At 45.2% G+C, this 17,634-nt stretch overlaps 1 protein-coding gene across 2 annotated transcripts in view; it reads left to right on the forward strand.

Moving 5' to 3' along the window:
* The first annotated feature begins 285 nt into the window (after positions 1-285).
* Positions 286-17,634, forward strand: part of LOC135830873 (G protein-coupled receptor kinase 6-like) — a 23,271-nt gene continuing 5,922 nt past the window's right edge. Inside the window, exons 1-8 of one of the 2 annotated variants that reach the window (XM_065343083.1) lie at positions 286-430; positions 558-656; positions 10,552-10,664; positions 10,944-11,024; positions 12,025-12,122; positions 13,867-13,959; positions 16,689-16,755; positions 17,314-17,454. In XM_065343083.1, coding sequence (XP_065199155.1) covers positions 358-430; positions 558-656; positions 10,552-10,664; positions 10,944-11,024; positions 12,025-12,122; positions 13,867-13,959; positions 16,689-16,755; positions 17,314-17,454 — 765 coding nt within the window. In that variant the 5' untranslated portion in view covers positions 286-357. Of the gene's footprint in view, positions 431-557; positions 657-9,767; positions 10,198-10,327; positions 10,421-10,551; positions 10,665-10,943; positions 11,025-12,024; positions 12,123-13,866; positions 13,960-16,688; positions 16,756-17,313; positions 17,455-17,634 lie in introns of those variants that run through there. The other variant, XM_065343084.1, reaches the window with a different exon arrangement.

Here is a 17,634-nt window from a genome sequence, read left to right on the forward strand (position 1 = left end):
ATCCAGAGGTGGAGTACGAATGTCGAATGGAGGAAGATGGAGGTTCAAAAATACCAGAATACGGGACTGATCGAATCCGTTTGTGTTGGGAAACAGCACATCTGCATATCCGGTAGTCAACTGTGTACAATGGTAAAACTTCGGAGTTGAACTAGTTGAATATGGAACAAACAGCATTTCAATTTCGAAAGCTGTGAAGATCTATAAACAGTGTATTGCCACTATTGGCACCAGATCTGAACCACTCAGTCCTCATACTCTGGATTCAAATCGATTCGAATCGATTGTAAATGGCCCACCACAGCCTTGAAAGGTAGTGTTCACTGCTGCCCTGATGTGCTCTGGGGTCATGGACTTATGGCAAGCGGAATAAATGTGTCCTCATTGGAGGCTGTCATCCTCGACACGCAGCTTGTGCAAGCTCGATGTGGTAAGTTTGAAATTCAGAAGGTGCATGACAACTTGTTGAAACTGTGAACTGCGGAAAATGCAGGGACGTTTTCGAATTCCGGCTCTTGACCACCGAACGCGCGATCCTGTTTGCATGGTAATTGCAGGCAACATTCAAGGGAAGGGAAAGTGCAAGAAGTGGCGTGACCTATTACCCCTGCCCAATGTGGCAGCATCCAAGGGCTTGACTGCTGATCTCAAAATTCGTAAGTTTTGAATTTTATTGTCAGACACTATTCTAGGGGTGATAATTTTACACCACACAGATGTTGCATCACAGAATGCACAGATAGGATGTCCATTTCGCAGAGATACTTGTATGCATCCTCCTTTGGTGAATGACGTGCACGGGAACGTCAAAAATGACTTGAGCGCGTCCCAGGGGAGCGCACTTTTTGATAGGCCTATTTGCCCAAACTGGGTTGTTTATTCTGAGTTGGATTAGCCATTACAACGTGTACAAGTACATTGGTTATAGCCAATTATCCTTCTTTTTCCCCTAATTTGCCTCCGGACCGTTTGTGTTTGGCGAACTATGCATTGTGAAACTGAAATGGGGGAAAGAGATGGACCACGCAGAAACAGTACTCGTTTCACCTCTAGTTGACATGGAGTTTTCACTCCTGAATGAGCCCATGCCCATTGGAGTTGAATTTAGTGAACACACACACACACACACACACACACACACACACACACACACACACACACACACACACACACACACATTGTTTACATGCCGTCCTGAGAGGAAACTTGTCCAGGGGTGAACTCTCGACATGGGCAGGAAGGGGCGAGTTAAAAATGCATCCCAAGTTGGAAATCCATGCTTTGGCTCAGCCTTGCTAATGTATAATGGAAGTGAGTTTGCTCCTATAGAAATTGTCTTGGTGTCATCAGAGATCATGGATAGCAGTACTGCTTTGTGTGCACATTTCATGAATACAGAGTCAAGCCTCTTTAGGACCGACACCAAACAATAACCTTTGTGAGGAGGAAAAGAACGTTCCTTCATCACTCGTGTCATCTGTTAGCAAATATGCTTGCTGAACAGCAACTGCTGCAGCCTCATCCACCACAACATTCCCGGGCTCTGCACATCTAAGAAAACATGGGGGGGGGGGGGGGGGCATTCGATTACACACAGTTCCATCCATTTTAGAACTCCATACTATGCAAACACGGTTCTATCCATGGATTTCTTCGTCAGAATCCACGGAATCCAATGCCGCCCCTTCCGAACTCTGAAGATGGAATTTGTAATTCTCCCGCTAGAATATACCCATTCGCTGGCCGCTTTCTTGCCACCACGCGTGTCTACTGCATAATTATGCGACTGCTCTGCACGAAGAGTTGTATTCCTTATCTTTTCGCACGGCTTTGTCGAGTGGATCGTGAGTGCAGAATTCATGACAAATTGCTCGTTTACATGGCCGCAGTCCGTTCATTCTGGTGTGACTGTGAGAAAGAAGACTAGGGAAGCCAGCAGACGTAGACTATTTCGCTCCTCCTACCCATTACAACATGTACATGTACGTGTGTCGGGTGCGATACAAGTACAACTTCACGAACGTTCGCACGCAGTGGAATGTCCATTGACTTTTTATGCTGAGGGCTGATCTTGTATTATTGCAATTACTAGTATGCCTACGGTATCCAATATGGTGTGGCGTTGGCGTGTACAGAGAGATAATAGTGTGCCCTGCCAAGTGCTGCTGTCGTCATGGAGTATGTAACCAGAGCCAGCAGTACACACCGTTGTGCTGTCAATGTGCAATTTGTGGGCTATTACTATTAGAGGCTGGACAGGCAGTTTGTAATGGTATATAATTGGGATATGAGGACAGATGTCTCACTATGGTGTTGTGTGGCAGCTATCAAGCCGTAATAGGTGACATTAGGGTGTACCTGGTGCCAGCCCCTTTATGATTTTGAGACGAATATCTACTTCTGTCCAACTTCAGCGCCCACCCTGCACTGCAAGTGCAGTTACCAGTTTTCATTAACTACTTGCAAGTGGTAGTTCTGTGTCAGTCTGGCCCACTGCTGGCTGCCATCCATAGTCCCAACCTCCTTTTCACAAGCACTGGGCTTTTATTTTCTCTTCACTCTTCAGTGACATTGCCTGTTGGCTGTGTTTTGCAACAAGTTACATGCTATGGGGGTGGATGTCTGGGTGATTGGATTGTGTTTTCTTTAGGTTGGCCTTGAAGCTCCGGGATTTGGAGAGGCTCTAGGGGAAGTTGTGGGTTGTCTGATGGAGTCAGTGGTCATGGCTCTTGGTTTGTTGTGCTGTGTAAGTGGCAAGCACTTGCCACTGGATAAGGGTCCATAAGTAGATCGACCATGCATTGTACAATTGTATTGGTCTGGGCAACCCTAACTGGAGCATGTGTATGCTTCTCTCATTCCTAATAACAGTTAGGTGGTGTAGTGAGTATGACTATGAGCATGAACCCAGTCCCACACTGTGGTACTGGCATGGGCAATGCTGAGTGGTGACACATTCAATGGGCGCCATCACAGCCATCAGATGATCAGGAGGAGGCATTGTACATGTAGCTGTAGCCTGTGTTGTGGTCCACATCTAATAAAATTATGTACATGTACCTACTAGTAATAGTAGTATACAGTATACATAATATACATCAGCTGTTCCTGTAGCCATTGTGGAGTACATGTTGCAGTGATACTAGTATTAGTGAGGGGCACTGGTCCTTTCCCAGGCCAGGGTGCAAGGAGCTGGAGGTGTGTAAGGAGTTTTCATTGTACATGCAATAATAATATATTAATAATTATCATTCCAGAGCCCAGGGACCAGCATGGGAGCGACATGCCTTTGTCTCACCTCATGCTGGATCTGCATGAGAAGTGCCAGCCCCGTAGAATTTGCTACTTTCAGACCTGTTGGACCATATCACAGTCAGTCACGTAGCTATGTGAGTACATAAAGTGGTACAATCATGTACATTGTGTGTGCTGTAGTGAATAGTGAATAGCTAAAAGGCAAGATACCATACTGCTCTGGTCAGTGTGGTGTTATTCCGTAGCGGAAACATAGGACGTGCTATTTGCGTGGATGTTCTGGCAGCACAGGAAGTTGTCTTGTCATGAACGTTGTGTAGTGTTACCTTGTCGTCTGAATTACATTTCCTGTGTGTAGAAAGCGTTATGTTGAATTCCCTGGGAGCCACTTCTTCTTGCCCTCATAATTATAAATTATGGCAAAAAAGTATTCTGAATGAAATCTTTATGCCAGCTTCCCCTTGGAATTCAGTTTTGATGAGCCACTAGCACATACAAAGGCCTCACACTCACTGTCGTGTATTGGCTATGTTTCAGTTCTGTGTTGGGTATAGATAAAATAAATATGCCAACGTTTCAGCTGTAGTGCATAATGTCGGCTGCCCAAGCTACTTGTAGAGTGTCTGTTCATGTACGAGGCTATCTGATGTTGGGTGCTGAAATATCTACTGAGTACTGTACATGTGCCATGTACTTCGAAGCATACTATTATTATGTTTTAATGCAGAGTGTCTGTCTTTGGAGCTGGCAGCTTCCATCAGTTCAGAACAAACCCTGTGCTCAAACTTGTCCAACACTATCTTGGGTACCCCCTATCTCCCTTTCATTTTGTCTTCTGGGAGAGGTGTTGTTGTTATTGTAATGAGTTCATTGGGAGTGCCTGTTGTTGTGTCCCTTGGGGAGATTGCGCTGATTATAGCTACGACTGAATAAGGCCACAGGGGGGGGGGGGGGGGGGGGGGGGGGCACGAGTGCATGTATTCAACTGGGCAATATCGACATTTGATGAAGAAACTATCTGTGTCTGGGACTGCATGCTATGAATATAGTGGCGGGTAGAACGGCGTTGTGTCTTTGATATTTTTTATCCGAACTTTCATACCATACGAGAGCCTAGCTGGCAGATGTCAGAGTAGGAGATGTCTACTTGGGTTTATCCCTTAGCCAGGTCGACATTGCTATATGCATTGTGACAAGGACTGTGCCCAGAGCTTCCCTGCTGTCACTGGCCATAGAGCAAGTAGGGCAGAGCACATAGGACAGTGTGACCGGATGTACACACTTGATTGACTCGCACGTGTACAGTCCCCCGGCCAGGAGATTGCTGGGAGGTGTTTGCATTTGCTTGCCATCCTTCCTCTCCAGATCACCCAGGCCCTGCGTTTCGACTTGTCAGACTTGAAAATGTAACACTTGGGGTTTCTACATGTACAGTACCTGCACCTGCTGCTATTCATATAGTGTATTGCTGCAGGTGCCTGTCACCTCTTTTTGGCCCTCTGGCTACTATGATCTATGATCTGTAGGTAGTAATAATAGAGCGGAGTGGTAAAATGGAACGCAATATTGTGGTTTTTTTAAAAACGTTCTTTAATTTTAAATACTTCTAAATCCAAGGTAGGTAACAAAGCTTAAAAGTGAGTGAATGTGTGTGTACGTTTAGTAACACGCAGCCACTGTAGCTACATGTACTTCAAGTCCACATACACATGTACATGTACATGTAACGTTACAAGTATGTGCACATGCCTGTATGTGCCAGCAAAAGTTTGAATGTGGAGTGAACTAGGATGTACTACCACACCACCCTCCTCCAAAGAGGTCCTACCCCCGTTTCTCACCATGCTAAGCTACAGCACTATTAAGATACATGTACATGTATGTAGTGTTGTCTCATTGTCATACGGATGCCCTCCTCCTGGGGAAAAGGTGGACGTCGTATCATCACCAAATTCTCACCTCTTCTTTGAGCTCAATGTCAAATATATGAAGGGCTCCTATTCAAAACGAGATCCATTTTGTGGAAATTTCAGGAAGTGCATTTTTCATTTTCTTTTTCAGTCTGCACTGCAGCATCAGTGACTTTTATCGCGTTTTGAAGAAGAACACAAACTAACGTGTTACTTCAGGCATCATTTTGACTGGGTGTACATGTTACTAGTAGTAACTACCAAAGCTCACACATGTTCCGAGGGCTCCAATTCAAAACGCGATAAAGACCAAACCGGAGCTTTTGCGCTTTTTTGTTGCGAAAGAATTCATTTTCACCCCACGGACGTCCATGTGTCGGTTTTACAGGTCAAAACGCGATACTAGTACATCCCAGTCAAAATGATGCCTGAAGTTTGTGTTCTTCTTCAAAACGCGATGAAAGTCACTGATGCTGCAGTGCAGACTGAAAAAGAAAAAAAATGAAAAATGCTCTTCCTGAAATTTCCGCAAAATGTACTAGTATCGTGTTTTGACCCGTAAAACCGACACATGGACGTCCGTGGCGTGAAAACGAATTCTTTCGTGACAAAAAAGCGCAAAAGCTCCGGTTTGGTCTTTATCGCGTTTTGAATTGGAGCCCTCGGAACATGTGTGAGCTTTGGTAGTAACATGTACATGTATATGTACTTGTAGTTCATAGCTATGCAGGCCATGCACGACCTGTGCAGTGTGCTTTTTTCTTGAAGAGATTGTGAGTAACACGTTATCAATGAAGTTGTGAACGGTACCATTTGGCTGTTCAATAATGCAAAAAAATGAAAGAGGAGGTGAGATTGTTGAGATTGCGAGTAATCATTTTAGTGTTTACTATACCGTGCTTGTACAGCAGGTGGTAATGCGAACGTGTGAGCTTACCTTACTTTATGGTTTATACCGTATCCCACACAATGTGACAGCTGCCATTCTGCACAGCATACAGGTCAGTAGTCACGGTTGTAGGATTGCCAGCTCAGTGTTGGACGCATCATAACCCGTGTATGTCATGGATGACACGAAATCCATAAGGTTGACAAGCTCGGACTGTGAAATCATTTTTTTGGCGTGCATGCTTCCGTGGATCACTGCATAGCCACCAGGATGCTAACAGTTTTGCTGGGCCGGCGGATGACATGTCTGAGTTGAAGTTCAGTGGTAACGAATTCGCGCTAACTCAGAACGGCACAGTGTGTCATGTTCATGCACATCAGTACAGTGGTGTGTGGCTCATACTTTCCGGAAACAATGTCATCATTTTTATCCTTGAATGCTGCTTTACATAATAATTTAAAAGTACAGTTGTGGCAAGTGAAATCCAACACTTGGCATAAGGGACTGCACCACGCAGTCTGCAGCCCTGCGTACATACAGTACATGTGTTACATACAACTAACGTGTTACTTTATCTGTCTCATGACAAAACTCGTACTCATAACACAGTCAAAGTTCAAAAGGTGCTGGCAAAAATGAATGTGGACTGGATACCAATACTCCTTATGTGTACTATGTTTGTGAACTGTGTGTATCTACACTGTGACCTTTCGATCTGTTTGGGATGCATACGGCTCTATAGTACAAATTTGGTGCAGTGCGTTACATCATTGATGTCCATTTGTGGCGCTGTCCCCTATGGCAAGTGTCGGATTTCACTTGCCACAACTGTACATGTATGTCATATTCAGTTGTCGTAATGCCACTACTGCGAGTGCAATACATGTAGCTGCCAAACAGCTCGATCTTCCGGCCTGTCCGTATGGTGGTGGTGTACAAGTGTGTACAACTTACAAGTGTGTGTGTGTGTGTGCGCACGCGTGTGTATGTGTGTGTGTGTGTGTGTGTGTGTGTGTGTGTGTGTGTGTGTGTTTCTTAGGCGAGACCAAAATAAAATCGAGATTCCCGGGCAGGACCCATGTGAAATTGGTGCGGACGGGCGAATTTTATTTTATATATTTTTCCCATGTATGTACATGACTATAATGTGCATGCCATGTTGAACTTTTTTTACAGCATTTTCCGGTAATTTTTATTCATTTTTTTACAGACAACAGGTACGCGGTTTACCCGTTCAACTTTTCTATATTTCGGCCAACGATGGCCGTGATCTGTACATCAGGGAGCCGTACAAGCTCGGGTTTTTGTGACTCCACGTCACAGATCTACTCACACGAACAGTACTGTACATGTATGAACTGTTAAAAAAAAATTGGTTTTGGCTTGATTTTGGTGCGGGAGGGCCCGGGAATCTCTATTTTTTTTGGTCTCGCCTTATGGACTCACTGTAAGGTGCTGGCATCATCAGGGACATTGATGCTGGCCTTGCTGCCCAGGTTTGGTGTGCCAAAGCTGATAGGCAATGGGTTCACCGCATGTACATGTTGTTGTTGTTGTTGTTGTTGTTGTTGTTGTTGTTGTTGTTGTTGTTGTTGTTGTTGTTGTTGTTGTTGTTGTTGTTGTTTCAAATCTTTATTCTCAAGATAGCCAGTGGCTAAGAAGAGATAATAGTGTGAGAGAGGAGAAATAGTGAGGAAGAATTGGGTGGGCAGGGATAGTTGTTCCAAATCTTTATTCTCACGATAGCCAGTGGCCAATAATTGTTGTTGTTTTTGTTGTTGTTGTTGTTGTTGTCGTCGTCGTCGTTGTTGTTGTCGTCGTTGTTGAAGTTTATTTAACGTCGCACCACGAACAGCTGTGTCTGTTACTGAGTTTCAGGAGGCCATCATTATGATCATAACCAGTTGAGTAACAATGGGCAACGTTTTTGAAAACATCAACTCCTTCAGACACAGAAAGTCACATGTCATGTGAGGTTGGCCTATTGAGTATTGCACTATTGGGCTATTCACACCACTGCAGCACAATGCACGGTGCCAGCATGTCGATCATGATCCTAAAACAATCCTTCCTAGTTGTTCAGTCCTACTCTGTAACCCACCACGTGCAGTAGTTTCCCACAAGACGGTTTGATTCGTATAACCAACTCCGTTTTGATGACATGCAGACAGTGTGCCAGGTAGATCTACTACTAGGGGAAGGTGTCCTGCCAATCCTACATGTATGTCATGTGTTCTGTGACTGTACTTCATCGACCACAATGTCGTTTGCTGCTGCATAACACACAGGATCCAGGCAGATAGTAGAATAATACTGATACTAGTAGTGCCTCCTCGACCCGATCCGACTCGTTCATGCGCTAGTGATACTAACTAATAGTAATACTGTAGTTGTAGTGGGTGGCTCGACCCAGTGACCCCTGGACTGGTGGCGGTCGGCGGACTGAGCATCAGGTGTGCATGCCTTTGCTGTTGTAGTGACTGACAGTAGACCATGGCCCTTGGCTTTGGCCTTATTGCCATATTGGTAGACTAGTTCCAGGAGGAACTGACGCGTGGTCTTGTGTATCATGTAGTGGTCGATCATTGATATCACACACTGTGCAGGATCTGAAACATCTTTACAATCGTCTTTTGTCTGCATGCAGCATTCGTGTCATGACATCAGCGGTTTGTTCGTTCAATAAAATTGTATAAACACCTTTTATTTTTGTAGTAGCATGTAGCCTATACTGCCTTACTGGCTATAGCCTACAATGTAATAGAGTATAGGCTGTGTAGAGTCGGAGTATTACCTGCACATCATGTACTGTGTTTGTGTAGTGACACTGACAGTACAATGTAGTAGTGGGATTTGCCTTCACTGAAGTACACGACTTAGTGCAAACTAAGGGATTGACTACCTGAAGAAGGCCATTGGCCGAAACGTTGTATATATACCGGTAATGGAATGGTTCGGAAATTTGCAGAGTATTGTGGAATGGGTGAGGTCACCCAATTGTATCTAAGGGATAGCGGTTATGCAAAAGAAGTCATAGACTCAATCGTATTCATAATTTGGGAGTCCGGAACCGCTTGTGGGTGCTATGTACATGTACTAGGATACAGAGTGAGTCGCTAGTGAGTTGCTGGGGCGCATGGCGGTTCCGCGACTTTGCGGCTTGCCAAAACGCCTCACCTCAGACTAGTCATACTGATAGACTGTGATTATGAATCTGTAATACTAATACTAGTACAGTATGATACATAATAATACTTCGTCATAGTCGTAGATCGGCATGTACGTATGCCTACAAAGGCTACATGTTTGGTACAACACTGTTGACAGTCGACATGTCGTGCAGTAGAGAATCTCCCCGCCGCACATGACTGTGCACTCGTACACCATGTACCATGATGGACACGTACACTCAACTATCGCCAGTGCCAGGTCTTTGTCAGTTCTCCAGACATGTGTGCAGCCGTGCACCATATCCCCATGTGCACTGACATGACAGTCTGATGCACGACGCGACGATGATCGACGGGTACAGATCTGTCTGTACACTCGTCGCACGCAAGTAGCACGCAAGCGCTACGAGTCAGTCAAGTACAGTCGACGACTAGTCGGTCCATGCGGTACTACACTGTACACAGCCTAGCCGAGCCTTGTCCCCATGTTCACCAGCGTTCCGAGTGTGAGATTCTTGGGAGTGTGAGATTCTTGCTTCCTTGACTTGAGTTGTTTGATTCTCAAATCCACGACGCTGTAACAGCCGTGCTGGCCCAGTGTTGCGTAGATTAAATTTTGTAGTTGTAGTAGTGGCACATAGCCGTTACACTCGCACCAGAGCAGAGATAGTGACCAACTGTAGTGGATCTGTGTGGAGCGTCATTGCAAAAGTGTGTTCCTCTGGTTCTTCAATGAGTTGGTGTGCGCTGTTGTGCGCTGGACTTGTAACGATCGTGTGTTGGAGTGGTACCTGTAATCGTTGAGCAGATGGCGCTGCGAACAACCGGGACAGTACATTAGATCCAAAAAATATGTTCGCCGCCTGATTTCGTCCCGCTTGATCTCGTCTCGCACGACGAAGAGGCGCAGCGTTTAGAATGGAAATTGACAGCTTGATCGCCGACGCTGTCCTGGTGAAGGCGAGGAAGGAAGGTTTGTGCCCTGGTCATACCTCCCCGTAGCTGTGTGTCCGAATCCGTGTAGTACTTATATCGTTTGTCCGTGCTTCGTTGCTGGCTGGCTGCGTTGCCGCCCGTTGCTCCAACTTCTGTGTGTCACACAGGTGCGGAGAAAAGGGGCCGAAGCAGAAAGTGGCGAAAACTTGTCTTTTTGCCCAACATAGTGGAGTCTGCGCCCATTCGTTCTGGCTTGCGTGGTACGTTCTTTATCTCGTTCTGATCCGTTGTAGGTGTGTGCTAACATGTCATGCTGTGTAGGATCTAGGTAAACGAGTGTTGAGTGTTGCGCTGTTCTGCTTTTGGGTTCTGTTCGCACTGTCATGTTCAGAAGTCAGCTACAGGTATGTTGTCGATCGCCAGCCTATTGGGAAGAAACTCTTTGAGCGCTTCTGCTCGCGGGATCCTGTTTTGAATCGCACTGTGACCTTCCTAGCGAGAGTGGTGAGTGTACTCCTCCAGTTACCTAGCCTAGCGGAAGAGTTCTGTTGCACGTGTGTTGTTTGTTTGGCGGTAGTGCAGATGAGTATCGATGATGTGATGCTGGCCAATGCATGTGGAGAAGGGATTTTTATGTCCTCGTTGGGGCAGCGGTACGCAGGCATCCTGGCACGTTCCCTAGCAGCGGTGCAACTAGCGATTGAACTCTGTGCGGCTAGTGTTATCACCGATTGCAGTTTGGCGCTCCTTCCCATTCTTTATTTTTCGCTGTGTTTTGTCCAGGGTGAATACATTGTGGCAGTGAACGAAAAACGTGGTGAGCTGGCAGAGCTAGTTTTCCGAGATTTCCTCTCTGATCCTGAGGTGAGTGTGTTTTGTGAATTTTAGCGCTTGATTGTTGCCCGTCCGGCACAGTTGATCAGCAGTTGTAAATGAATGTGCTGCTTGTTCTACTTCTTCTGTAAAACGTGTATGGGGCTTGAGTCAAAGTGTCCTTTTGTTACTCTGTTGCTCTGGTTCTGATTCCTGCTGTGGTGCCACCAGTTTTGTGGTATGCTCACGCTTTTGCGAGGCGTTTTTCATGGGCTTTGCTGGCTCGTTGCATACATCTGGTAGCACGTGATCGGAAGTATCTAACAGCAGCATGTCCTACTGGCAGTACTGCATGTGACAAGACTAACATCATTGTACATCATGTACTACTAGTAGTAGTATCCAAGAATTCTCTGGTGTTGTGTTTAGTTGTTCACCTGCAACTGCTTGCTCCATTGGCATTGCCATTGGCACTGGTTCCTCACTCCAGTGACGAATGCCCATGTGCTGAGCAAATCTAAATCAGCCAAACTGTGCCCCCCTTTTCTTATTCAAGCTATGCACAAGCCTGAGGAAATGGAAAGGTATGGGAATTGAACTTTGGCAATGAGCATGCATAGTTGGGTTTCACCATGAGAAGAAAACCAATGAAGCGTAAATTTGCCACTGCTAATACTGCTAATACTATAATACTAAGAAGAAGGACACACTTCAGGCTCTTCAACCACATCTTGAAAGTTTTCACTAGTAGTATACTTTCAAGCCTTACCGTCAGGTGAAATACAGGCAAAATCAAATGAACAAGGACAATGGATTAAGTACAACAGAGAGGTGATAGAAACAGCACATGGAAAACTAATAAAAAAAGCTAGTAATAATACATGTACTTGCCCTTGCAAGTAAAACTAAGTATGAATTTTGGGCCCCAGGCCCAGTAGTAATACTACCTCTTGTACTATTGAGGGGTCTAATTTGGTTTGCTCGTTTTTTTGTGCTGGTAACTTGTTGGTATCTTGGGTCATTATTAGATGTGTTTTGATTGTTGTTTTAGAACATTGTGCAAGGTGTCAGTGCTGAGCAGGCGGAGGCAGTCCAGGCTAAAGTTTCCGACAGACCCTGCAGGGCGTCGCTGTTTGAGTATTGCCGGAGGTACGGCTATGTGTGTGCTCTCTCTCTCTCTCTCTCTCTCTCTCTCTCTCTCTCTCTCTCTCTCTCTCTCTCTCTCTCTCTCTCTCTCTCTCTCTCTCTCTCTCTCTCTCTCTCTCTCTCTGTTGCTGTCTATTCTGCTTCTACAGTACTGGTCAAGGAAATCCAACCTAGTGAATAAAGTAGCGCCGGGCGCTACCCAGCCCTAGCACTACAAACTCTGTTGCTGTGCACTCGAACGCGGTGCTACTTTACTCATGAGGTTGGATTTCTCTGGCCAGCAGCACTGTACGTAATGGGCATGCATGTATGTTCACCACGCCCCTGCAGATAGCTTTCTATCCAAGCAACCACACACCGCGTGCTTGTACGTGTGTGCTTCATGAAAATCATCGCATTCAGTTGTTTACCTATTCTATTACTTTGAAGTATACCTTTAACCCTTTGGAGCCCGTACAGTCAAAATGACGGTATACCGTCGATGGACTAAAACGTTTGTAACTCACTCGAATCTTGATGAATTTCCACGCTCGAACTATCTTGGAAGAAGCCGAAGAGCTCAGCATTCTAATGCAACAATCGCCGAAGACCTACGGTTTCACGTTGTAGAGATATCGTGCTTGACATTTCAGTCACGGCGAAAGTCGAACTCTTTTCTCAGTGACTGGCCTTGAGTGAGGGATTTCCCCTTGGATAACATGCTGATTCATCCAGGCATGGTTCCTGCAAGTGGCCAGCATATAACTAAACTCAGCGCAAAAAAATGAGCGTTCCGCGATGAATGAGAGTGAAATGGCTGGCGTCTAGGAAATTTGCTCGTATATCCAGCTCTGTGGACTGTTTGAGGCGCCATGGCATTGGATACCAGTATGTGACGGCTGTGGCGTCGAATTTGAGCTCTAGTTACTCTGCTCGCGGAGAGCTTTCCAGGAAGCCCAAGATTATGGAAATCTAATAACGAGCACCAAAAGTATGCCCAAAATAAGGTAAAGAATATATCGCAATTGCAGTTGCATACAATTATCAGGATTATTTGGGGTTCCAACGGGTTAATATATAATAGTGGCTATGGGGACATCCAGGCTTGCCGGTCGGGATTTTTTTCAAACGAAAAGTACTCGTATTTTTCAGCCCCATCCGTATTGATGTCAATCTTCGCCACAAAGTAGTACCTGGGCATTCTCCATCTGTGGTCAACTATTACAAGTATGTTCGAAACTAAAACTTCTAAAACCCACCCACCCCGAAACCCAAAAGATTCTCATTTTGAAAACTAATCGGTAACCTCGGACAGCCCCTTATACAGGTCAAGTAAGAAATCATGTGTGATTCCAGAAAAAAAACAATGCTCTGCAAGCTAAGTTTGGTCATAGACTACAGAGAACTCTGTGAGGCTTGGTGAGAAGTTGGTTAATTAATTTTTTCCCAGGAAGTCAAATTACGTTTGAGTATCCAAAGTAGACGAGCACTTAGTACTACTAGTACCTCTTCTTGTACAGGTATGATTTTTGCTTGCAGTTAGCTCACCACACAAAAAGATTAATGATTGCATTGTTGCATGTAACTTCAGTGTACAGACAGTTTTAACTAGGAGGCAGTTTAGCTCTTGGTACATCTGTGCTGATTAGCATAAGGCCGGTAGAAGATCTGGTGGCAGAGCAATCATAGTTTTCGTCGAATCACTGTACAGACATGAGACTGGGCGTACTTAATATTTTTCCTGTTTGTCTTCTATTTCCGTCGGTAGGGCTGCAAAAGAATTTCTTGCTGGTGAGCCTTTCCAAGGATTCTCTGAGAGTATATATTTCCAGCGGTACTTGCAGTTCAAATGGATGGAAAAGTAAGTGCAGTTTGATTACTTGAAATATACAGTAAAGCGTGCCCTAACCGGACGCCATTGGTGCTGCGGAAACTGTCCTAATATGACAGTATTCTGCTTGATCCAGTTGCAGTCCATTCAAAAAAGATGAACGTCTAGCTTTTGGCCTTAAACGGGTTGAACTTTGAGTTTTTAGAATTTTTTTGGCAGTCCCCTATGGAATGCTCCTCCAAAATGTTTCTGAAGTCTATTTCTCCAAAAGCAAACCGTAACAAGAATAGGATTTGGTTAGGTTTGTGGCTTTGAACCAGTCAGTCAAAGCATATCTGGGCAGACAATATGAGAGTATGAGACCATGCTACCCGAAACAGTGTGTGTTTCCAACCCAACTTGGCAAGTTATGCTTGATCCATGGTCGATTCAACACACAGTCACGATCAAGGCTGACCAGCAATGACATTATGTGAGCGTGCACAAATCGTTCCTGCCGCGAAGTTGACTGGTACAGGCGGTGGCGGTCCGGGAGCGAAATATGCATCGTTTCATGTTCTATTCCCTAGACGTTATAATAATGATAAATCGTATCCATTGCAGGATCTAAATGCCGTTGTTGTGCGAAGAGTGCATGCATGCTGAACTGTGGTAGTTCTTTTGAAAAAAATGTGTAGTTTGGGTATCCTAATCCCGGTTTGAGCGTATGCTTGGCGTCCATACAGAATTCTCGTGCAGGTTTACGCACAAATGTTTTTGAAATGCACTGTACAGTTTAGTACCAGCAAGAGTGCATAACGCCTAGTTCACATTCGACGGAACGCTGACGGTACGGGACGTAAGGGCCTGTCGGGAAGGCTGGGGTGAGCTGTAAAATCCTGTACGATTCGTACGTCACGACATGCCAGTCATAAGCCACGGTTCGTGACAGGGTGACTTTTGAACCTAATTTCTATTTTTTCGGGACTTCTTTTCAATTATTTCTCCTTGAATGAATCGAAATCAAGTTCACAATACCGGTTTTTCATGAACACCAAAAAAGTAGCTTCGAAAGGTGTTGCATTCAAATTATAGCTCCGGGAAATGATAAAACAGTTTGTCTGTCATGCTCCTGAACTATCCCTAAATACCATAAGTGACATCAGACCTTATATTGCTAAAATTCAACTCAAGTCGTGTTAGCCATTCTGCAAGTTATCATGGGAAGCGCAGTGTTCGAAATGCTAAAAATTTCCAAGTACGAATCGGGAGTAGTCGTGCACGACGCCGTCTCCTGTTCACACTCAAAATGCAGCTGTTTTGTACGCTTGCGTCCCCGTCTACGCCCGTCTATGGTATGAAAAGTTGGATCGGTCCAACTCTTCCTGTCGCTTCCCGATCCGTACGGCAGTGCGGTTGCGTTCCCGTTCCTGGTGTTCACATTGGACGCCGTCAGACTGTCCTGTCGATCCTGACGTTGCGTCCCGTCGCGCCCGTCAAGTGTGATTATTATTATTATTATACGCATTCCCGCGTTGAAGTGTAGCAGCAGTATGCTGCGTCCACAGCTTCGCTTATGCAGAATGGCTTGGGTGAGAGGAGAGGGGAGAGAAAGCAACAAGGCAACCAACATCTATGAAATTGGTCAAAATGACATGAAGAGAACCAACCTACATATGCATGATTGCACAAGAATGGAGACGACAAAATATAATGGCTATAATCATTGTGCCACAAAACCGGTACACAGGAGATCTGTCGACGATGTAACGAAACATAAAACTCAGTTACTCAATACAGGTTCCACTAAATTACAAGAGAACAGCGCTACAACGTTAGAATTGCTGCTAAATTATCGCAAGTGTAGAGAACGAGTCCAATACAAATGAAAACCATGAACAGACTGTCCCGAAGTTATTTTGGGAACAAATTGTACTACATGTACTTGCTGATACTGACGCTGACGGAACACGAATTTGAGTTGAATACTCACGAAGTCTTGTACACGTACATCATTATGCGCCGGTGTTGTGGAGTAAGCAGGTACGTCAGTCACCAATCCGGCTTCAGCTCCACGCTCGCTTCAGCAGAATGTTGCCCGCGTTTGCTTTGCCTCCACGCGGATAGACGACCAGCGCAGAGTCCCGCAGCTCCGTGGCCGTAAGGTCTTGTTATTCGCCGTTAGTGCCGTCAAGTCTTAGTCCACCTCTCACACCAAGCCGCCCTATGAAAATCTTTCTCTCTCCATTGGAGTGCTCCCCAGTTGCGCGAGGAGACTAGAGAAATTCCTCCGGTGAGCGAGGAAGAAGAGCGGAGTTACCCAACTCAACCAAATAGTCTGAACTAGGCTTAAACAAGAGTATGCAACTGTGGTTATGGGTCAGTGCGCGCGCGCTGCCTTCATTATGTAATTTCCCTCCATCACGCTCTGGAAGCATGCACTCAAGCCCCTAATTTCTCGTACGAGCCCATCCGTGTTTGCTCGATTCGTTCCAGTACCTACGCAATCTTTAAATTTTGGCGCGTGAACTCCAGTTCCGTACGAAAGTTCATTTCAAACCAGAGGGAAAGTGCGGTGTTTGATTTTCCGCAGTGCGCGGACTGCACCTGCATAATGTAATGGAGGCAGTGCGCCGCGCATCTGGCCCATAGAAAATAGATCACAGTTGCATACTCTTGTTTATAGACTCTTGGTACCAGTGTATTTGTTCGAATGTTTTTTTTTGTGCATCGGTTCTGATTTTGGTCACTTTTGGTGCTGTGTGATGCGCTTTTTTTAGGCAGCCCATCACGTTCAAAGTGAACTTTCGGGATTACCGGACACTTGGCAAAGGCGGCTTCGGCATTGTAAGTTGCTTACATTGGTGTTCACATGTGGGATCCGGTGTACCATTATGGTCTAGCCATGTATCCATCTTTTGTGACCTGTTTATTTTTTGCAAAAAGAATTCCAAGAGATCCTCTCCTTGTATAGAGGTTATGCGATAACGTCATGCCGCACAGCGCCCTTGAGCCAATGATGAACCCGCAACGTTTCGCGATGACTCGTTCGCATAGCCTCTATTTACTATGGTTGTGCAAGAAGGATGCATGCGAGCTTGATGCCAAGCTTCCCAAGTTGCCTGATAGTGACGAATACTGACTCAACCTTTCACTCTCGTGTTGAGTTAGTTTCTGAGGCCACCTTCTAAATGATAGTTATCTCTATCATCAACCTGCCCTTGACCAATGCAAGCGGCTGTTTGTACAGTCATGTACTAATACTAGTATTCCTCTGGTCTTGAGTTTTTGTTTGTTCGTTTGTTTGTTGCATTTTTTCTCCTTTTCCACTTGTGACATTGAGTTTTTGTGTGAATGCCTGTCTGCCAAAATGTCTTGTTGTTTCCTGTTTTCTGGCTGGTTTAGGTCAGTGCTTGCCAAAGCAAGGCAACCGGGAAAATGTATGCGATGAAAAAACTTGAGAAGAAGCGCGTCAAGAAGCACCGCGGAGAGCAACTTGCACTCAATGAAAAAGTCATCCTAGAAAAGCTGTCAAGTCGATTTGTGGTAGGTTTTATTCCTTCTCTCTAGTGCAGCAGTCAGACTGGATATTCCAGAGAGAAGCATGAGGGGATTATGGATAGAGGACTGTAAAAGCTCTGTTCCCTGGGTTTTGTAAGGTACAGCTTGTAGCAAATCTTCTTCAGATGATTTTTTTCAAAATGGACTTTAGCAGGTCATCCACCT

Source organism: Sycon ciliatum, chromosome 1, assembly GCF_964019385.1.
Source record: "Sycon ciliatum chromosome 1, ocSycCili1.1, whole genome shotgun sequence".
In the NCBI taxonomy this organism is placed as follows: Eukaryota; Metazoa; Porifera; class Calcarea; order Leucosolenida; family Sycettidae; genus Sycon; species Sycon ciliatum.